The following is a 23220-nucleotide window of genomic DNA, read 5'->3' as shown; positions in this document are numbered from 1 at the left end:
ACATCTATTTCTGCTTTACTGACTATGCCAAAGCCGTTGACTGTGTGGATCACAATAAACTGTGGACAATTCTGAAAGAGATGGGAATACCAGACCACCTGACCTGCCTCTTGAGAAATCTGTATGCAGGTCAGGAAGCAACAGTTAGATCTGGACATGGAACAGCAGACTGGTTCCAAATAGGAAAAGGTGTACGTCAAGGCTGTATATTGTCACCCTGCTTATTTAAAATTCTATGCAGAGTACATCATGAGAAACGCTGGGTTGGATGAAGCACAAGCTGGAATCAAGATTGCCGGGAGAAATATCAATAACCTCAGATATGCAGATGACACCACCCTTATGGCAGAAAGTGAAGAGGAGCTAAAAAGCCTCTTGATGAAAGTGAAAGAGGAGAGTGAAAAAGTTGGCTTAAAGCTCAACATTCAGAAAACGAAGATCATGGCATCTGGTCCCATCACTTCATGGGAAATAGATGGGGAATCAGTGGAAACAGTGTCAGACTCTATTTTTTTGGGCTCCAAAATCACTGCAGATGGTGACTGCATCACTGCAGATGGTGACTGCAGCCATGAAATTAAAAGACACTTACTCCTTAGAAGGAAAGTTATGACCAACCTACATAGCATATTCAAAAGCAGAGATATTACTTTGCCAACAAAGGTCCGTCTAGTCAAGGCTATGGTTTTCCAAGTGGTCATGTATGGGTGTGAAGAGTTGGACTGTGAAGAAAGCTGAGCGCTGAAGAATTGATGCCTCTGAACTGTGGTGCTGGAGAAGACTCTTGAGAGTCCCTTGGACTGCCAGTCCATTCTAAAGGAGATCAGTCCTCGCTGTTCACTGGAAGGACTGATGCTAAAGCTGAAACTCCAGTACTTTGGCCACCTCATGTGAAGAGCTGATTCACTGAAAAAGACTGATGCTGGGAGGGATTGGGGGCAGGAGGAAAAGTGGACGACAGAGGATGAGATGGCTGGATGGCATCACCACCTCGATGGACATGAGTTTGAGTGAACTCTGGAAGGTGGTGATGGACAGGGAGGCCTGGCGTGCTGCGATTCATGGGGTTGCAAAGAGTAGGACATGACTGAGCAACTGAACTGACATATTAATATATTTCAAGCAGAGCATTAGCCACCACAGTGGTTTACATGTATACACCACTTCACTACAGGAGCAAGGAACGTGTCAGCCCAACAGGAGGGAAAGCCTTGCTCACCTTGATTCACCCCACGTTGCACTCTGACATACTTCCTGCCTTCAGAGACTCACAGGCGCCATGAGTCACTGCAGGTCTAGAAGGAGCCAGAGGCAGCAGACAAGGGAACACCTGCACTCTGAATCAGAGGGCTCCCAGCCCTGCAAGCCCGGCTCTCTTGAGAGGACAGTGGCTGGGGTTTGGGGCAGGCCAGGCAATTCTTTAGTGCTGCAGGGGTGCACCACAGCCCTCTTGGAGCAGCTGCGTTGGTGCTGGGCTGACTTAAAGCAGCCTTCTTCTGGAACTCTGTGCAGAAGAATCATCTACACAGGAGGAATCTTGTCAAGGTGCTTGCAGGACCTGGGGCAGAAGGCCGGGTGGGGTGAGATTCTGTACCACAGTGCTGGTGATGCCTGCTCCCTGGACTACACTTTGAACTCTAGATGGTAACTAGATCTACATGAGAACCACCTGGGTGACTTATATAACCATAGGGATGCCCAGGCCTCACTCCTTACTAATTAAATCAAAATGATGCTGGAGAGGGGACGAGGGCAAGGGGGAGTCTGAATCCAGGCTCAATACTGTTCTGGGCTTCCCTGGTGGCTCAGTGGTAAAGAATCTGCCTAACATTGCAAGAAACACGGGTTCTATCTCTGGGTTGCGAAGATCCCCTGGAGAAGGAAATGGCAACCCTCTCCAGTATTCTTGCCTGAGAAATCCTATGGACAGAGGAACCTGGTGGGCTACAGTCCATGGGGTCACAAAAGAGTCGGACACAACTCAGCAACTAAACGACAACAAACAATATTGTTCTAAAAGTTCCCCCAAGCATTTCAGTGTGGTGAAGGTCAAGGTTGAGGTCCGCTGGTCTTGGGTTCAGCTCATGTGACGCAGGGGCCAGCCTCAAAGAAAGAGGTCCCAGCAGACAACCAGTTGTCACCGGGTTTTGTTGCTGTTGTTCAGTCACCAAGTGGTGTCCGACCCTTTGCAACCCCATGGACTGCAGCACACCAGGCTTCCCTGTTCTTCATCATCTCCCGGTGTTTGTTCCAACTGTGACCATTGAATCAGTGATGCCATCTAGCCATCTCATCCTCCGTTGCCCCCTTCTCCTTCACCGGGTTTTACCACTTTCAATTTTCCCCACCAGTCAGGCCACATGCTAAAGGCAATTTACTGCCACCCCTCATTTCAATGACCATTTTCAACACAGAAAATGAGCAGGAGAACTATTCTCCTCTGCCCCTCACCCCAGCTCCTGACACAGTGTTGTGTGCATAACAGGCTGTTAACAGGCTGATTAACAATGGTGAGTTTTCCTTCCTCACTCTGACCCAAAAAAGGTGCTAATAAGCAATTATTGCACCAAAGAGAAGAGGAGCAAGGGGCCCAGAGTATGCAATGACTGAACAGCACTGAGACCTAGGTATGGTGCAGTCTACTGATAAAACAGCCTTAAGGATGGGGCAACAGAGGAACAAAGCGTCTTTCAAAATTCTTAATGGCAAGGGAACAAACTGCAGTTTTCTTCCAGTCATTGATGGGATTCAATGCGTTCGAGTCATGAAAGTTGACGGGTCGTAACTCAGACCAAATTAATATACAACCACAGACAGTTTAGCCTTTTATCTTTACTTTTAACCTACAAAGTGTAAAGTGTTCATAAAAGATTTTAATAAATATAGTAAGGCTTCAGGTGATCACCGTATTGAGTGGAAGAGTTTGCCTTCTAACATACTACAGCTGATACCCAGAATCTTTAAAACTGAAAACGTTCACCACCTTACGGTGACTGATACACATCGCTTGCCCCAGTTTTGTATCCCAACTCGAGGTATCTCTGCACTGTCTTCCACCCATCTCTGAAGCACAGAGAATGACACAAAATATCTGGACAGGTTCAGAGAATGCAAGTCTCTTGATTGGTGTGGCCTGAAAGGTTTACTTTCTCAGCACAGTTTTTTTACTGAGTCCCCTGGACAATTAGTAATGCACCTTACAAATAAATAAAGCTCAACCAAGTGGCTCTGAAGCTCATGAAACAGCAAAAAAGGCAGCAGAAGGTCCTGAGAAAGGGCAGCAGTGAAATGTGAGCTTTCACACACTGCAAACCCGAAGCAAACCCCACCAGTAGAAAAATAACGACCTATATACAAGTTGTTTCATCTTTCCCAGAATACGAGAGGTCTTATCCCCCTGGAGAGACCCTCCATTACTCTCATTACTCTCTCAGTATAAACCCTTGGCCACAGGGTCTCAGGACTGGGGTGTGAGGAGATTGCTGAGCACCTCCAGATTGCTCAGCAGAAAGTAGCCCTCCAAACAGACCACGGCCCCCACACCCAGGCACATCTCCCCGCCTGCAAACTAAGCTGGCAGCGCTGGTCCCACAGGCTCGAGGATGGCCCATGGAAGAGAAGCCCATGCTGACAGTGGCCTGCCTCGTGCACCCTTTACAAGGAGTCCAGGACCCAGTCACTGCTGGGAAGTGGGGAGACGGGCAGCGTCAGGTCCCTTGGCAGGCCTCGCTCCTTCCCATCCTGGAGGGAGTTCTGCTCCTGGAAATACTCATCCTCCTCATCGAAGAAGCCGTTCTCCAGAGCATAAGTGCTGTCTGGGCTGGCTGCTGCCTGGCAGGCTCCCTTGTATTCCTGGATGGACTCGTAGAGGCTGTACAACTGGCAGAGCAAGGACATGTCCAGCTGTCGGAGGCCAACCTTGAGGGAAGGGGCAGGGAGGTAAAAGCGAGAAGTCAGCAACAGAGTGGAATCTTAGCAGTGCTCTCCGTCAGCAACCTGCCCGTGCCGGCATGTTCTTTCCACATGGCCAGTGACTCAGAGCATCACCTGAATGCTCTGGCTCTTCAGTTTTGAGAAAACCTTAACTATGCAATGCCCACACCTCAGACGTCACCCAACATGTCAGGGAACGACCACATGAGTGGGGCAGTGGGCCCGGCCTGCAGAACATCACCTGGCGACCTGGCCCGCCCTGCAGAGCAACAGCCTTGCACATTTTGAAAGCCCCAGCCAGCTTCACTTTGGACTCCAAGATGCAAAGGTGCCATCTCTTCCTGCTATGATCAGATTCAGAGAAGACCCCCCACATACTCTCTCCTTCCTGGGGCAACAGTCTCTGTGCCAGAACCAGCAGCTCATCAGTTAGTGTCATACGCTGCCCCCTGGACCACCCACCCTCCAATCAGCTGGGTCTCCAGACTCACAAGGAGTCAGACTCCCTCTCCTTTGGACAAGAGGACATCTCCTAAGATGGCTGTGGGGTCACTCCCCAGAGAGAACCTGGGGAGTAAGACCTGGACCTCTACAGATTCCCCTGGGAACTATTTTCCCAAGTGATAACAGAACAAAGGACATTTCAAAGTCACACATTTATCTTCAAGTTCCTTTCTCCCCCAGTGGCCTATCCCAGGAAAAAGAGAACATTCAGGACAGGAAAATGCATCTTTTTCATCAATCCCAGAGAGAGAGAGGGGTTAATTCATCTGGAAATGCAGCCCAGACCAGCACATCTACTCTCTCCAGTGCGTGAGGACCACTCTTGTGAAGCCTTTAGATTCTGACTCCGGCCCAGGTCCAGGGCCACTGGGTATGGGGACGCCGAGCAAGCTGCTGAGCAGTCAACCTCAGGGACTCTCAAGATGGGAAACTCTAAACAGATGCCAGGAGTCCTGCCCTGGGCCCTTCTGCTTCTGGGCTCTCGAGCAAGTTATTTATCATCTCTATGCTTTGATGACAAAATGAAATAATTTCTCTTAATCTATTGGGAGGATTAAATGAAATATCAACTATTTTAATAAACAGCAATCAAATGTCTCCCACATACCCAGCACTACACTAACGCACTGCAGATGCACAGCAAAGAGTACACACAAACACAGGGACTACGTGGGTTTTTTCATCTAACTTTACTGAGGCTTTCAATGGCTAAGCTGAAGATCTCGCTTGGTAAATGTCACAGTGCACTTGAAAATATGTGGGTTATTTCCAAATATCTTTTGATACTGATGTCTAATATAATTCCACCGTGATATGAGAACAGACTCTGTATGATTTCAATACCTTTAGACCATGAAATCTTTGCACCTTGTTTTATGTCCCTGGATATGTTTCAGTGTCTCCTAGTTTACATTGTAGGGGAACTTGAATAGAATTTGTATCCTACTGGGGTGTGGAAATTGTATAAATCTTAATTATGTTGAATTGGTTCACAGTGCCTTTTCTGGTCTACTGTATCCCTCTACTTCTCTGTATATTTATTCCATTAATTTTTGAGGGTTTGATATTAAAACTCCAACTAAAGTCTTAATTTATCTACTTAAAAAAAAATTGTAATATATAGTGGTGTGTGATGAAAGTGAAAGAGGAGACTGAAAAAGTTGGCTTAAAGAAAACTAAGATCATGGCATTTGGTCCCGTCACTTCATGGGAAATAGATGAGGAAACAGTGGAAACAGTGGCTGACTTTATTTTTCTGGACTCTGAAATCACTGCAGATGGTGAGTGCAGCCATGAAATTAAAAGACGCTTACCTCTTGGAAGGAAACTTCTGACCAAACTAGACAGCATATTAAAAAGCAGAGACATTACTTTGTCAACAAAGATCCGTCTAGTCAAGGCTATGGTTTTTCCAGTAGTCTTGTATGGATGTGAGACTTGGACTATAAAGAAAGCTGAGCGCAGAAGAACTGATGCTTTTGAACTGTGGTGTTAGTGAAGACTCTTGAGAGTCCCTTCGACTGCAAGGAGATCCAACCTGTCCATACTAAAGGAGATCAGTCCTGGGTGTTCACTGGAAAGACTGATGCTGAAGCTGAAACTCCAATACTTTGGCCACGTGATGCAAAGAACTGACTCATTTGAAAAGACCCTGATGCTGGGAAAGATTGAGGGCAGGAGGAGAAGGGGATGACAGAAGACAAGATTGTTGGATGGCATCACCAACTCAATGGACGTTGAGTCTGAGTGAACTCTGGGAGTTGGTGACGGACAGGGAGGCCTGGGTGCTGTGGTTCATGGGGTTGCAAAGAGTTGGACACGACTGAGCAACTGAACTGAACTGAACTGATAGTGGAACTATATGTAACCTTGTTCTGTATTTTTCAAGTCTTCTGTAAATGTGTTATCACACTTTAATAATTTAAAAAATTAAAATTAAAATATATTTTAAAAATTATTTAAAATAAACATTAATATATTTTTAAAAGAAACACAGAGCATGTCAAAAGATTTAGTCTTTATAATTACCCAGCAATGATATTTTCTACACAAGAGAAGCTATCTGGTGACAAGACTAAATTCCAGGTCACTCTTCACACTGTCAACCACTCTTGTTCACCAGCGACCTCTCTGGTACTTCTGAACAGACCACGGAAACAGAGCCGCTCACACTGACCTGGGATGTTAGCCAAGACACTCAAAGGAAGACCAGGTAGAGAGGCAGGCCATGTTGTTTCCAGCGTGATTCCCATCCTCCCAGAATTCCTTCTATGGTAGAACTTCTAAAGAAGCTGTTCCCAGGAAGAGACTTCCAGCACACTGGGGGTGTGGCCTCCAGGCATGCTTCGCCCCAAGGCATCCTACTCTCAAAAGTTAATTCGCTATTTTGTTGTTGTTAAGTTGCTAACCCTTGTCGGACTCTTTGTGACCCCATGAACAGCAGCCCGCCAGGCTCCTCTGTCCATGGGATTCTCCAGGCAAGAATACTGGAGTGGGTTGCCATGCCCTCCTCCAGGGGATCTTCCTGACCCAGGGATCAAACCAGAATCTCTCATGTCTCCTGCAATGGCAGGTGGGTTTTTAACCTCTAGCGAACCCAAAACTGTTCAGGAAAAAGTAGAAGAGCGATGTGCCATCGGCCCAGGCCTGCCACTCTCCTGGACCGCTGGAGGTGGGCACGGGTGCCTGCAGAAGTCCTGACTTCCCTCAACGCGTGCTGCCCCGAGCACGGCTCCAGGTTGCTCTCCTTCGGTGCTGAGGTGTCCGAGGCTTTCCCAGGCCTACGTGGGAGACGCACAGGCTGGGAGTTGGATCATAACCTGGACCTTTCTGCACTGTGGCAGCCGGTGACTCACAAAGCTGCCTTGTCATCGGGCGGAACACTGGCATAGAAACCAAGTCTGACCCACCTAGGAATACAGCAGAGTCCTATACACGCCTGTTACACAAGCCAACAGATGCCGAGGGTTTGGACTAATTTAACAGAGATTTAAACACAGCACATGTGCACGCCCACAGCCTGGCTTCTCAGGGCCTCCTTCTTCAGATGTGAGATTCAGCTTCCTCTGGTTCACCATCAACCCTCCAGATTAGCCAGGAGGACAGGAGCTAAGTACATACAGGAGCAATCTAGCTTCCCACCCAGGACACCTCCTCCCCTGCTGAGGTAGTTTAAACATTTTCACCTGAATTTTCTAGAGGTAAATCGAAAACCCCTAGGCGGCATCCCATAATCTGATCTGGACAATTCTCCCTGTGCCTCCTCCACCGGCCAGGGAGGCCCCTTCCTCCTGACTGCCCCCCGGCCCTGTTGTTGTTGTTTTTTTTTAATAGCATCAGATTCATTTTATTTAATTCTCCAAGTTTTTTCCTTACCTTTTTTAATTTTTTTAAATTGGAAGATAATTGCTTCCCACTGCATCCCGGGCTTCCCAGGTGGCCCAGTGGTTAAGAATCTGCCCGCCAATGCAGGAGAGACGGCTCAATCCCTGATCCAGGAAGATCCCACACACCATGGAGCAACTAAGCCCACGCACTACAACTTTTGAGCTTGTGCGGTAGAGCCTGCAAGCCTCAACCACTGAAGCCCTAGAGCCCACGCTCCACAATAAGAGAGGCTACTGCAGCAAGAAGCCTGCACACTGCAACTAGAGAAAGTCCGCGTGCAGCAATGAAGACCCAGCACAGCAACAAGTCAGTGCAGCACCAGCTCCCCCTCCTCTCTTCTGACCTGGACGGACTCAGTCACCAGTGCGCCTCACCTTCCCTCACCATCTCTGCCTGTCTCACGGCGATGATCACTCTCTACCTTTGTTGTGGGTGCACATGGTCTTCCTTCTCCCACGTGAGGACACACCCAGAAGGCATGGACCCATCTGCCCCTTGGGTCCCTCAGCACCCAGTACAGATCCTTGTGGAGGAAACTCAGACACTGGTGACCAAGGGAAAGCTATAGAGACCCCGATGCCCTCCCAGAGCACGTCTGGTGGTGAAGTGGCCCGGCAGTGGGTTTGGGATCCACAGGCCCCTGGCTCCACCCCAAGGTGCCCCTGAGGAAAGCCACAGGCCACATGGTTCTCGCCATGTCATCAGAAAAGCACTCACCTCTTGCCTGACAGGAAAAGAGACAAACGAAGATTCCTTCCTGAGTGCTCACTGCAGAGCCAGCAGCTGGGAAGCAGGGACATAGAGCAGGCTCTCAACAGGAGGGCACAAGACTCCGGGGTGTGGGAAGCAGAGAGAAGGCCCGGCCAACAGAACTAAACTGCAGTTACATTTTAGGACACGATTAAATCACTCACGAACAAGAACTTCTCATCATTCCAGAAAAAAAGTGGGGAGAGGCAGGGGCCCACGCCCTCAGCAAGCCCACTAACCCTGACCTCTGTCATCCCACTGCAGAAGCACGTCACCTTAGTGATGTGTTCCCTAAAGGACAGGCGCTGAGTCACAGCTGGATTCAGAAAACACAGCTCTTTTCTGAAAACCCAGCTGAAAAATTCAGACAGCCTCATTTTAGAAAAGTACAGAATTCTTGAAGATGAAGGTGAAGTCGCTCAGTCGTGTCCGACTCTTTGTGACCCCATGGACGGTAACCTACTAGGCTTCTCCGTCCATGGGATTCTTCAGGCAAGAATACTGGAGTGGATTGCCATTTCCTTCTCCAGGGGCTCTTCCCAACCCAGGGATCGAACCCAGGTCTCCCACATTGGAGGCAGACGCTTTAACCTCTGAGCCACCAGGGAAGCTTGTAGCCCCTTGTCATAGACCTCTGAGACAATCAAGACAAGCCACTCATCTCCACGCTTTAAACTGCTGGCCTGACTCCTTCCTCTCTCTGTTCAGGCTTCCTGCTTCCTTCCTGATCACCCCGCTTGCTGTACACACAGGTGGCTCACCCATCCCCAGCATCTCCAACAATAGGGCCAAACAATCCTGAACCACCCTCAAAACAGTTTCAAAACTCACAATGGGCTGGCCACATGTATACACCTCAGACAGGATGGTGGTTCCCAGCTGGGTTTCGGGTTGCCAAGTCTCTGAATATCCCTGGAAGGTAAGGTTAGGGAGGAAGTGCTTCCTGACTTTTAGATGATAATAGAAATGTTACCATTAGGATACGAGGCTTAGGAGATGAAAGAGAACTGCAGTGGGAAATTAATGTTGATTGCAAACAAAGCATCATGAAAAATTTTAGGAAGTTTTTAGAAGTAAAAAATATACTTAAGAAAAACAGTCTGTTTTATTTAAGAAACTAAAAGCCACCAGGAAAGCCCAAGAACAAATGGTGGGGGTAATTCTCCTGCTTGTATGAAGCTCTTTTATGTCTCTCTTTTTCAAGAGACATAAAAGCAACTTTTTCTGAAATACAGCAATGAGTAGAAAACAAGACAAACATACGAGGAGATGGTCTTATTTGTACCCAGGTCCATACTGGGCCCAGGGTGGGGGGAGGGGAGTAAACCTGGTGCCAGCACAGTTCAGCCCCAGTGGTCACGCTGGGGTCATTCTGCAATGAGCCTCTCCCCTGCCAGTCCACTATTTTCTACTGCTGCAATTCCTCAACCAGAGATGAAAAATACCCCACCTCACATGGTACAAGGGATGTATAGGTCTGAAGTTAAGCTAAAGAATCAGGAACAGGGGGCCTCAAAATATGGAGACAGATGCAGAAAAACTCTGGTGGGGGAACCTTTAGTTTGAAACATAACAGATGAGAGAAACTTGACTGAGAAAATCATGTTATAGTCATACAATAAAAAGGTTTCTGTAGCGGCTCAGTGGTAAAGAATCTGCCTGCAATGCAGGAGACCCAGGTTTGATTCCTGGGTTGGGAAGATCCCCTGGAGAAGCAAATGGCAACCCACTCCAGTATTCTTGCCTGGGAAATCCCATGGACAGAGGAGCCTGGTGGGCAACAGTCCATGGGGTCACAAAGAGTCAGACATGACTCAGCAACTGAACACACACACACATACAATAAAAACCAGGCAGTTACTTAAAAGAGCAGCTCTCTAAGTGTAAGAGTAGGACACTGATCAACGCCCACCATTAGGCACAAAAGTTCAAGGTACAGAATAGTATGCTGAGTAGGGCCTCACTTTATACATTATGCATACATGCATGCAAGCTTTTGACTAGAAGAGAAAATGTCCATGAGCAGAATTTACTTCTGCAAAGTGGGACTGGATATTTACAGCCTTCTGTACTGCTAAAAAAATTTTTTTCCAACAAGCAGTTACTCTTAATTTTAAAAACTAGTTATAATAAAGTATATAACTTATGTGCATCGCTAGTAGGGCTGCACGCTTGTAAAACCTCTCAGCAGGACTCACTGGCAATGTCTATCAAAAGCTTTAAAATATCACATAACTTTTAACCAGCTAACCAGTTCATCGCTAGTGACTTTGGAGTAGAAAATCTCAGCTGTACACAAATAGGTAATCCTCATCATTGTTTTGTGAAGCAGGTGTGGATTCTGCTACCATGAGGAAACTGAGCCCTGAAAGATGCAGGCCCTTCACTAAGAGCAGGGGGCTGCAGCCAGGCGGCAGGGCTCCAGCACGCATGCCCGACCATCAGCCTGCGTTGCCCGCAGAGACAACACCGGGAGAGGGCGCCATGTCTGCTGGGGCAGCACGCTGCTGAGATCACAGGTGACTCTTACTATTGGCTTTTCTGAATTTTCTCTGGTGGCTCAGATGGTAAAGGACCTGCCTGTAATGCAGGAGACCTGGGTTCGATCCCTGGGTTGGGAAGATCCCCTGGTGAAGGGAATGGCAACCCACTCCAGTATTCTTGCCTGGAGAATCCCATAGACAGAGGATCCTGGTGGGCTAGAGAGTCCATGGGGTCACAAGAGTTAGACATGACTGACTAACACTTTGACTTTCACCTTTCTGAGTTTTCCAGATTTTCTACCATGAATATGTATTAACTCATAATGAACTTTTAAAAACATAATAAATGGCTTGTAAATTTATTTTAGACAACACTATTAGTAAATGCCCCAAATTTAATGAGTGTCTAGTATGCATCCGCAGGACTGGAATGTAATAAAGATCGCAGTGACTTAATGGATCATAACCTGATTTCTGAATAAAGGATGTGTTGACAGAACGCTGACCTGCATACTGTTTAAAAAAACAAGACCAAAGAGAAAAGCTTCATCAGTGTTGATCTAACAGAGAAAGAGCTATGAACTCAGCTGCCTGAGCTGGCCGGAGATACTCCTTGCAGGACCCCAAGCCCCCAGGTGAACTATGATTCTGGGCTCCCTAAGCAGGCTTCATCAGTCACTCAGCTCCTCCCCAGGGTGTATGCGTCTGTCAACCTCATCTCCTCTTAATGCTGCAGCCCCACCGAGCTGAGGACTGCCTCAAAAGAGCCCTGGTGATTGACAGAGAGCAAGCAGACCAGGAGCTACACCCGAAGGCGCCCACGCTGGTGGATGGAGCCCATTCTGCAGCTCAGCAGTGCTAGTGAAGACATCCTGTCCATCTCTAACCTGCAATAATGGTTGTACCAATGAAGCCCGTTTCCTCTCATTCTGTCCTATGCAGAGAAGGAAAAAGAAAAAAAGCAACTGGCCACTGTCTTTAAGACATGTCTTTGCATATTCCTTTACTAAATCATTTCCCAACTACAAAACTAAAATATTCTAGCTATATTAAAAATTCAACAGCTCATAATTATACAGTCTTCCCTAATTTCATGTCCTAATGCAGCAATCTTAAAGTGTTTTGGTCTTGGTTGGGACCCCTTTAGACTTTTAAAATTACTGAGGGTCCCAAAGAGCTCCTGTTTATGTAAATTATACCTATCAATAGTTACCTTATTAGAAATGAAAATTGAGAAACTGTCATATAAAGCCATTCAAAAACACTACACCCACTGCTAACATAAATCACATTTTTATAAATGGGATTGTGTAAGAAATCTTTTTAATGTCTGGCTTATCTTCTTCTGTACTTGATCTTTCATAACATGCTGTTTTAGTTGAAATAAACCTGGCCTCACATAGATATGTACTTGGGAAAAAGGAGCATTTAAACCACCTTTCAAGTTAACAGTGGATATTCTTATTTGGCACTATCCTTAAGCTGGCTCCAGTGTGGAATTTGAAACTATGCCAATGAGCTTTTAACACTGTTTCATTAAAACCCACCAGTCTTGCATTTTGAATGGATCTTTCAACCATGCACCAAGCATTAGTTCCATGAAAAACGTGGAAAATTGATTCACTGAATGTAGACCCTCCAAATATTTCCTTAGGTACTATTTTGGAAAGTCACATTTGCCCATATGATCACCACCTAATTATGGACACCCCCACAAAAGGCTCTGGGAACCCATAGGTGTCCTCAGACCGTAATTTAAGAACTACTGTTCTAAGCATATCCACTTTTAGCTGTCTAGCATACCTCCCTCAAGACACACTGCACATACAAATGTATGTAGGTACTGTTTTGTAATTCAGTTTTCCAAACCTTGAACACCTATGTTCATTTACATAGTTACCACATTCTCTTCAACAATTGTATAATATTCTATCACTGTTATATATTATTATTATAGAATACTACTATATATCACTGCAAAAGATATTCCTGTATAAGTACTGTTATTCCCTTGGGTGACTATTTCTGTAAAAAAACTTTTTTAAACTATGAAAATGAAATTGCAGGGGAAAAGGCAGAAAAGGGAAACAGGATGCTTTCCTTCCAATCCCTCAATTCTGGGATCACAAACAGTGGACCATTCATCAAGGATGTGTCAAAGGCCTGAAAGTTCATTACTTACGATGAGGAATGCACACATGAATGCAGTTGATTCTAAAAATCAAGTAGGACTAGAGGAAAAAGCATGACTTGACTCATGACACATGGGAATTCAACACCCATCTGAAGGTTAGTCTGCATTTTGTCATTTTCTTGAATGATAACTAATTGAAATTGCCTCTCTGCGAGAGTAGATTCAGTAAAGGAAGAAAATCTGAAGCTAAAAATCAGGAAACCAAGTTCTTGGACAATAAACAGAAAACTTCATGTCAGTGTCTAGTGTTTTTAGACAACTGACATAAAAAGCAAGAAAAAGGGTTGGTGTCCACACGATATTAAAGACCAGTGGCCATCCCCAGTCTCCTTTGACCAAGGCCAACCAAGAATCCTGCATTGAGAGCTAACACTCTTATTCCAAATGGCACTCATGGGCTTGCCTTGAGACTGGACCTCCAACCATAAGCCCATTTAAAGACTCAAACCCCCTCTCTGAGACCCTGTTGCCTCGTATAGGGTGAAGACTGAACTCTGTGGGGATCTGGGCTATTCAAGTTCATGCCCGTCTCCTGGTTTCTAGTTCACCACACAAGGCTGTTAGGCATTTAGGTGTTGTCTCAACTAAAATTAAAAGACACTTACTCCTAGGAAGAAAAGCTATGAAAAACCTAGACAGTGTATTAAAAAGCAGAGACATCCCTTTGCCAACAAACAAAGGTCCCTACAGTCAAAACTATGGTTTTTCTAGTAGTCATGGACGGATATGAGAATTCCATAAAGAAGGCTGAACGCCAAAGAACTGATGCTTTCAAATTGTGGTTCTGGAGAAGACTATTCAGAGTCCCTTAGACCGCAAGATCAAACCAGTCAATCCTAAAGGAAATCTACTCTGAATTTTCATTGGAAGGACTGATGCTGAAGTTGAAGCTCCAATACTTTGGCCACCTGATGGGAAGAGCCAGCTCACTAGAAAAGACCCTGGTGCTGGGAAAGATTGAAGGCGGGAGGATAAGGGGGCAACAGAGGATGAGATGGTAGGACGGCAGCACTGCCTAGATGGACATGAGTTTGAGCGTGCCCCGGGAGATGGTGAAGGCTAAGGAAGCCTGGCGAGCTGCATGCAGTCCATGGGGTGGCAAAAAGTTGGATACAACTTAGCGAAGTGTTGCTGCTATCAGGAATCAAACCTTTTTTCTCAGATTCAATTCTTCACCCAAACCATTGCAGTTCAGGAATTCAAAAGTTCTGTGTGGACAACTTCCCACTCACAGGTGGGTAACCAAAGCAACTATTGGATAGTTTGGAAAAAAAAGAAAAAATGAGGCAGAGAGTTTTCAAAGTTACTATTTAGAAAGGTGCTGCTGATAGTTTGAGAAGTGGAACTCAAGAATCCTCAGAGATCTGCCATCTCCCGACCCCATGTCTGAGACTCTCTTTCTGTCTCTACATTTTCATGTGATGCTTCTGAGGACCTAAGAAGCTTGATGAGCTAAACTTACAGGGCTGCTGGGCAGTGGTCTCTGAAGAACCCTGCAAGGAAAGATGTGTGCCAGGATCCCTGTGGACTCTTGAGAGTCACGTGTGTGCTTCAACCACATGCAAGGATTGAAATGCCAACGAAGATCCTCTGAGCCAAGCTAGCCTGTCAGCATACCAGATAAAAATCTTTCAACCTGTGGGGCCCTTGAGGCCAAAGTATTTTTATCCAGAAAGAGGTCTGCAGGGAGTAAAATTGGTACAGCCACTATGCAGAACAGTATGGAGGTTCCTTAAAAAGCTAAATATAGAGCTACCATAGCACCCTGCAGTCCCACTCCTGGGCACATATCCAGAGAAAAACATGATCCGAAAGGATACATGCACCCCAATGTTCGTCGCAGCACTGTTTACAATAGTCAAGACATGGAAGCAACCTAGACGCCCGTCAACAGAGGAATGGATTAAGAAAATATGGAACATACACAATGGAGTATTACTCAGCCATTAAAAAGAACAAAATAATGCCATTTTCAGCAACATGGATAGACCCAGGGATTGTCATACCGAGTGAAGGAAGGCAGACAGAGGAGAAATATCGTATGACATCCCTTATAAGAAAGTGGAGGTGCTGGTCACTCAGTCATATCTGACTCTTTGTGACCCTATGGACTGCAGCCCTCCAGGCTCCTCTGTCCATGAGACCTCCCAGGCAACAATACTGGAGTGGATTGCCACACCCTCTTCCAGGGTATCTTCCCAACCCAGGACTGAACCCAGGTCTCCTGCGTTGCAAGCAGATTGTTTACTATCTGAGCCACCAGGGAAACCCAACATCCCTTATATGTGAAATATAAAATGATACAAATGGACTTATTTACAAAACAGAAAAAAAACTCACAGCCTTAAAGAACAAACTTATGGCTGTGGGTTGGGGGTGTAGGGAGAATGAGGGGAAGGGACAGTGAGGGAGTTTGGAATGGACATGTACACACTGCTATATTTAAAATGGATAACCAACAAGGACCTACAGTATGGCAGATGGAGCTCTGTCAACGTTATATGGGAGCCTGGATGGGAGGAGAATTTGGGGGAGATGGATACATGTGTATGTTTGGCTGAGTTCTTTCACTGTTCAGTTGAAACTATCACAACATTATTTTGTTAATCGGCTAAACCCCAATATAAAATAAAAAGTTAAAAAAGAAAAAATGCTTTAAAATACTAGATATCTTATATTTTGGCTGTCCAGCAGTAGCCCCCTACTCCATTTCTGCAAACTCTTCTTTTAGGGATGCCCAGCCCTGCACCCCATCCACACAGTCACATCACCTTAGTAAATAAAACACCATCTTGGCCTCAGTCACCAATAGCTGTCCAGACCCCCCAAGCTGGGCCCACTGGTATTCTTCCACACAGTATTTCCAAAGTGGCAGTAAGAAGCATAGCTGAAACTGGGAGTGTGGACACTGTAGACAGTCACATTCCAAAATGTAGGGGGGAAAAAAAAGGAGGGTAAAGAAGATTGCAGTAGCCTTCCTGGGTTCCCCACCAACCCTGGTTCTAGGCTGCCTCTGTACACATCCAGCCCTACAGGGTTCTCCTTTTGCAAGAGCTGGTTCAAATTGAGTCTCTATTATTAATAAAGTCTTCAGACATGAAAAGTGACACGTGGTCTAAACTACAGCAACTGTATTCCTGTAAAGATGCCCACCTCTGCTAGATGTTATAAGCTCCTTAACACCTGGACAGTTCAGCCCTATATCCTAGTTCAGCCCTGTATCCTCCACAGCACTTTATAACCAGCAGACATGTGGCAAACATCTGTCTGATACAATCCAAATATACTCTCTGATGGTGGTGGGGGGAACAATCTGAACTTCTTGTTTTAAAGGATGCTTTCAGGTCTAAAGAGCAAAAAGCATCTGTCTGACCCTCACAGCTCTCCAAATGGGCTCGCTGAGGGAGGGGAAGGGAGCTCACAATGGCACAGAACTTCAGAGTAAGCCCATTACTAGCACAGGAAGTGCTGAAACTCCAGTGGACATCAGGACTCTCAAAGCAGAGCAGGGCGTCACCTACACAGGCGCCCCTCAACACCAGCTCCCTGTGTTCTGCCCTGACCATCCGTCAATCAGTTATCTGCATGCCAGGCTCTGCCAGCCTCTGGCTCCACGTTCTGAAACGTTTAACATACTCTTTCACTGATGCAATGGCAAACCACCTTCCCCCATAAGCAGCCACTTCTCCTGACTCCTTTATTGCTGTGATGACCCCCACTTTCCCAGTGATGAATGACCAAAGTTATTACTGCCACATAATGGCGCTCCATGGAGTTAAGACATTTTAATATACACTGACCTAGAAAATACTTGCAACATGTGTCCCCTCAAAGCAGTAAAACCCTATGATTTAACAGGGTCTTGGAGCCAGACACGTCTGGCTGAGATTGTCACATTAGGTGAGCTACTTAAATTCTGAATCCTATCTTTTTAAATGTAGACTTTCAGTATCTATCTCATGGAGAAGTTATAAAAATCAAATAAGATGACGTAAGGAAGAAGACTCCTGAGAGTCCCTTGGACTGCAAGGAGATCCAACCAGTCCATTCTGAAGGAGATCAGCCCTGGGATTTCTTTGGAAGGAATGATGCTAAAGCTGAAGCTCCAGTACTTTGGCCACCTCATGCGAAGAGTTGACTCATTGGAAAAGACTTTGATGTTGGGAGGGATTGGGGGCAGGAGGAGAAGGGGACGACCAAGGATGAGATGGCTGGATGGCATCCCCAACTCGATGGACGTGAGTCTGAGTGAACTCTGGGAGTTGGTGACGGACAGGGAGGCCTGGCGTGCTGCGATTCATGGGGTCACAAAGAGTCGGACACGACTGAGCAACTGAACTGAAGGAAAACATTTATACTGTGCCTATCAGGAGATATCCCCAAACAGTAAAGTGATCAGGTGCTAGGACGGTAATTTTAAAGATACTATTTATGTATTTATTTATTTATGGCTGTGCCACGTCTTGTTTCCCTCGAGGACTTCTCTCCAGTTGCGGCGAGCAGAGGCTGCTCTCTAGCTGTGGTGCTCAGGCTTCCCGCTGCAGCTGCTGCTCTAGTTGCTGGGCACAGGCTCTAGAGCGCATGGGCCTCAGGAACTGCGGCATGTGGGCTCAGCAGCTGTGGCCCCCGAGGTCTAGAGCACAGGCTTAAGAGTCATGGCACAGGGGCTTAGTTGCGCTACAGCGTGCAGGATCTTCACAGATCAGAGATTGAACCTATGTCTCCTGCACTGGCAGACAGATTTTTTTTTACTACTGAGCCATTAGGAGACAGAAGCAGAAGATATTAAGAAGAGGTGGCAACAATATACAGAAGAACTATACAAAAAAGATCTTAATGACCCAGATAACCACGATGGTGTGATCACTCACCTAAAGCCACACATCGTGGAATTCGAAGTCAAGTGGGCCTTAGGAAGCATCACTATGAACAAAGCTAGTGGAGGTGATGGAATTCCAGTTGAGCTATTTCAAATCCTGAAAGATGATGCTGTGAAAGTGCTGCACTCAATATGCCAGCAAATTTGGAAAACTCAGCAGTGGCCACAGGACTGGAAAAGGTCCGTTTTCATTCCAATCCCAAAGAAAGGCAATGCCAAAGAATGCTCAAACTACCGCACAATTACACTCATCTCACATGCTAGCAAAGTAATGCTCAAAATTCTCCAAGCCTGGCTTCAACAGTATGTGAATCCTGAACTTCCAAATGTTCAAGATGGATTTACAAAAGGCAGAGGAAGTAGAGATCAAATTGCCAATATCCACTGGATCATCGAAAAAGCAAGAGAATTCCAGAAAAACATCTACTTCTGCTTTATTGACTATGCCAAAGCCTTTGACTGTGTGGATCACAATAAACTGTGGAAAATTCTGAAAGAGATGGGAATACCAGACCACCTTACCTGTCTCCTGAGAAATGTGTATGCAGGTCAAGAAGTAACAGTTAGAACTAGACATGGAACAACAGACTGGTTGCAAGTCGGGAAAGGAGTACGTCAAGGCTATATATTGTCACCATGCTTATTTAACTTATATGCAGAGTACATCATGCCAAATGCTAGGCTGGATGAAGCACAAGCTGGGATCAAGATTGCCGGGAGAAATATCAACAACTTCAGATATGCAGATGACACCACCCTTATGGCAGAAAGGGAAGAACTAAAGAGCCTCTTGATGAAAGTGAAAGAGGAGAGTGAAAAAGCTGGCTTAAAACTCAACATTCAGAAAACTAAGATCCTGGTATCCAGTCCCATCACTTCATGGCAAATAGATGGGGAAACAATGGAAACAGCGATAGACTCCGTTTTCTGGGCTCCAAAATCACTGCAGATGGTGACTGCAGACATGAAATTACAAGACGCTTGCTCCTTGGAAGAAAAGCTATGATCAACCTAGACAGCATATTAAAAAGCCAGAGACATTGCCTTGCCAACAAAGGTTTGTCTGGTCAAAACTATGATTTTTCCAGTAGTCATGTTTGGATGTGAGGATTGGACTATAAAGAAAGTTGAGCACAGAAGAATTGATGCTTTTGAAGAAGCATGTTGGAGAAGATTCTTGAGAGTCCCTTGGACTGCAAGGAGATCCAGTCAATCCTAAAGGAAATCACTGAATATTCATTCACTGGAAGGACTGATGCTGAAGCTGAAACTCCAATACTCTGACCACCTGATGCAAAGAACTGACTCATTGGAAAAGACCCGGATGCTGGGAAAGATTGAAGGCAGGAGAAGGGGATGACAGAGGATGAGATGGTTGGATGGCACCACCAATTTGATGGACATGAGTTTGAGTAAGCTCTGGGAATTGATGAAGGACAGGGAAGCCTGGCTTGGGGCAGGCAGTCCATGGAGTCGCAAAGAGTTGGACTTGATTGAACGACTTATCTGAACTGAACTGAGCCATCAGGGAAGCTTGACTATAATTATTGTTTTGCTTAGGGGCACTTTCCATTAAAAAACTTAAGTTATTGCTCGGGGCTTCCCTGGTGGCTCAGTGGTAAAGAATCCGCCTGCCAATGCAGGAGACACAGGTTCAATCCCTGGTCCAGGAAGATCCCACATCCACAGAGTAACTAAGTTCATGCACCACAACTACTGAGCCTGTGCTCTAGAGCCCAGGAGCCACAACTACTGAAGCCTGAGCACCTTCGAGCCTGTCCTCTCCAGGAGAAGCCACCATAATAAGAAGCCCTCTCATTGCAACTAGACAGTAGCCTGTGCTCACCACAACTAGAGAAAAGCCAGCACAGTCAAATAAATAGCATAAATAAAACTATTGGAAAAAAAATAAGTCATGTCTGGTTCCTTATCATCACCATCCTGACTCGGATATTTACCCAGCAAGTCCTGTGGATTCTATTTCAATGAAGTGTCTCCCATGTGATTCTCGTTTCACATTCCGGGATCCCCAGGGTGTTGCAGGCTCTCATCGCTCCAAGTACATCTCCAGTACCTCCCAAGCTCAGCCAGCTTGCCCTTCTAAGCACCCTCCTTTCATATTAACTCTTCAAAGCCAGTTCTCCGGCTTTACCTGTTCCTTCGCTACTCTTGAGGCTTTCCTCTCCCCACTTGGCCCCAACCCGTCCTCTCAGTTGGAATGTCCACACCTGCCCTATTCCAACAGGAGCGCATGTCAGTCTGGATTTTCTATCACCCATTCTCTTCTTAAAATGCAGTCGCATTCTGAGGGCTTCCACACTACTGCTCCTCTGCGCTTGCATACGACTTTTTAAAAAGGAACTAACTACAGTCTGCCAGGACTTCTTGTTAGTTCCCCGGGCATAGATTTTACTTAAGGCCTTCAAATTAAATAGATCAACACAGACTACTGGGCAGATAATTCAAGTACAAACTCTCACCTCTAATCTTGCAAGCCCCCACCCCCACCCCCATGGGAGCCTCAGTTTGAAGCGACCACTCAGACCCCACTGCCCTAGTGGGGCAAAAAAAGGCAAAAAAACCCAGAGTACTCCTAAAGACTTTGTGACATTCCTTGAAAGGGACTTAAGGCCTGTAGCCATGTTTTGTCTTTATCTCAGCTAAATATCAGACGGCTGTTTATTTTTCTTGTGTTTCCGATAGGCTGAGAAAGAGCTCTGGTCCAGGGCATAATTAGGAGGCTGTGACTGTAGTTTGGTTGCACCAGGAGGGACCTGGAAAAACACTTTCGGGAACAGCATGGTTACTCCCATGTTACCACTTGGGAGTGTGCAAGACTCCAGAGCATGTTTATAAACCAGAGAGAGCTTCACAAGGGGAGTGGCCTGAGGTTTTCCTGTCTCTGGTCCCATAAATTAACCAGGATGAGTCTTCCTATTTCACCCTCTTTATTTATGCTGCATCCAAGTTCAGACTAAACATACTGGGTGTAAGCTTATCTAATGAAAACACAGCTTTCCAGCTGTGCAATGCTGGTGTTGATTAATGCTGATTAATAAATAAAAACAGTTGGCTTGAAATTTAAGTCATTCTGTAAGAAGCTTAGAAAATCTTCTCAGGGAGAACTGGAAATCACTTCATCAGCAGCCACAGAGTGGGAAGACAATACTGAATTGCTTAAAAGGTGTTAACGCTGTTTCTAGATTTAATTCTTACTTTTCAGGACAGATATTTTCCCGAAAGAAATGCACAAATTGAGTTTTTCTAAATAATATCTTAATACACTAAAAACATATTTAAAGGATTCCTATAATAAATTTAGGTGCCAATTTATTTTGGGGGACAAAAAAATTTTTCATATATTAGATTTCCTTAATAAAGTATTTACCTGTGCCAGGAGAGGGGGGGACTCTGCATTAGGTAAAAGGAAAGGGCAAATTCTAAACAGAGAGAGTGGCCAAGAAAGGTGATCAGAGGCCTGCAGGAGCGTTAGACCGAAGTTTTTCTGTTGTCTTCTGAGCTGGCCTAAGCTTGGAGAAAGCTGGAGACCCCTGAGCTGCTTTTGGCTTCTCCTTAACTCATTAGTCCTAGTCCACGAACACCTAACATACTTCCCAACGACCGAGAAAAACCAAACCCCATTGTTTGCAGCCCAGGCACAACCTGAAGAACCCACATGGACTTCACCCACACGGCGAAGATGCCACCGCCCCAGTCCTCTCTAGCGGAATTGGGGAACCGGCCACCACGCGGAGACTATCAGGATGAGCGGCCACTTTCCCGGCATCTGCCGGCAGGAGCCGCTCCGCTGTAATCCGATTCTGCACGCGTCCTGGGCTGGGGGGAGGGGGCGAGAGCTGTTCCAATCCGCAGTCTACACTCGCTTGGACAAAAAGCTGTCCTCTTCAGGGCAGGAAAACACAACTGCACACAGCTCTTAACCCCGCGGGCGCAGTGAAGGCCGCCACCCCCCGACCCCGGAAGATCTGCTGCCCCCTGGGGAGGGGTGACCAGCCGCCCCCGGCCCGAGGCCAAGCGCCAGCCCCACGCCGCGCCTCCTGGGTCTCTGAGCCTGCTGGGGCCGGACGAGGAGCGCCGGGTGTCCAGAAAGCTGCCTTTTGGAAGGGGTACCTCCCTGGGCGAGGGTCCAGTAGTGGGCACAGAGAGGACAAGCAAAACGGGGTAGTTGAGAGGGCAGTGTCCCTGTACGCGTCGGCGCCTGGGGCCAAAGAGCCTGAGACGGGCGGGTGGCGCGGGGACTTCCGGCGAACTTTCCCAGAACGGCGAGCCCAGCTGGAAAGGACCCCCGCTCCGGCCCGCGGACCTCCCTTACCATCTCCTTGCGCAACAGGGCCAGCGCGGCGTCCAGGTTGGGGGGCTTGGCGGGCAGCGCCGCCGCCCTAGCCCCGCCGCCTCCCGCGCTCCCGCGGCTCAGCTCGTCCTGGATGCGCGACTTCTGCGCGTACAACCTCTCCAGGTGCCTCCAACCCCCCGACGCGCCGCCGCCCGACGCCGAGTGCAGCAGCCCGCTCAGGCTCTTGGGCAGCGGAGGCAGCCCGTCCACCCGCAGCCCGCGCACGGAGCCGGCAGCCCCGGCTCCGCTCATCCCGTCCAGCCTGACCGCGCGCTCTCGGGTCCGCAGCCGCCGCCGCTGCCTGGGGCCCTTGCTCCCCAGCCCGCCCCCTTTCCGGGGGTGCTCCGCCCACTTCCCCTCCCCACATCGCTGCCCCGCCCCCTCTCCGCGCCTCCGCCCCCGCGCCCCCGCCCCCGCGCCCCGCCCCCTACCCGTGCCCCCTCCCTGCGTCCCCTCCCCGCGCCCCGCCCCCTGCCCGTGCCCCCTCCCTGCGTCCCTGCCCCGCCCCCTGCCCGTGCCGCCTCCCTGAGTCCCCGCCCCGAGCCCGCGCCCTCTTGACGCCCCGCCTCCCCGGCTTTCCTGCGGCCCCGCCCACTTACCCTCCACCCCTGCGCCCGTCCTCGGGCCGGTCCCTGGCTCACCTTTAGCACCTCCTGGGACTCTGGCCTGCCGGCCCTCCTCGTGGAGTCGAGCCCTGCCCTGGCTGCCCCACTCCAGGCAAGGTGGGCTCCGCCAC

The 23220-nt window shown here is 47.5% G+C and overlaps 1 protein-coding gene and 1 pseudogene across 1 annotated transcript; one reads left to right on the top strand and one right to left on the bottom strand.

The window, feature by feature from the left end:
- Positions 1-2827: 2827 nt before the first annotated feature.
- On the bottom strand, positions 2828-22736 carry FAM89A (family with sequence similarity 89 member A). The gene is made up of 2 exons (XM_068982718.1): positions 22464-22736; positions 2828-3918 (listed from the first exon to the last, which is right to left on the bottom strand). Exons 1-2 carry the CDS (start codon positions 22734-22736, stop codon positions 3655-3657), a joined length of 537 nt encoding a protein of 178 aa, XP_068838819.1. The 3' UTR covers positions 2828-3654.
- Positions 13241-13621, top strand: LOC138087250 (short coiled-coil protein B-like; annotated as a pseudogene).
- Positions 22737-23220: the final 484 nt, after the last annotated feature.

The sequence above is a fragment of the Capricornis sumatraensis genome, chromosome 10, assembly GCF_032405125.1.
Source record: "Capricornis sumatraensis isolate serow.1 chromosome 10, serow.2, whole genome shotgun sequence".
NCBI classification, from domain to species: domain Eukaryota; kingdom Metazoa; phylum Chordata; class Mammalia; order Artiodactyla; family Bovidae; genus Capricornis; species Capricornis sumatraensis.
This window is presented reverse-complemented; position numbering and strand designations above follow the sequence as displayed.

Excerpts from the sequence above, each read along its gene's own strand:
- FAM89A (XM_068982718.1), bottom strand. The coding sequence starts at position 22,736 with ATGAGCGGAGCCGGGGCTGCCGGCTCCGTGCGCGGGCTGCGGGTGGAC. Across the intron at positions 3,919-22,463 it reads CCCTGTTGCGCAAGGAGATG|GTTGGCCTCCGACAGCTGGA; the intron begins GTAAGGGAGGTC and ends CCTTCCCTCAAG.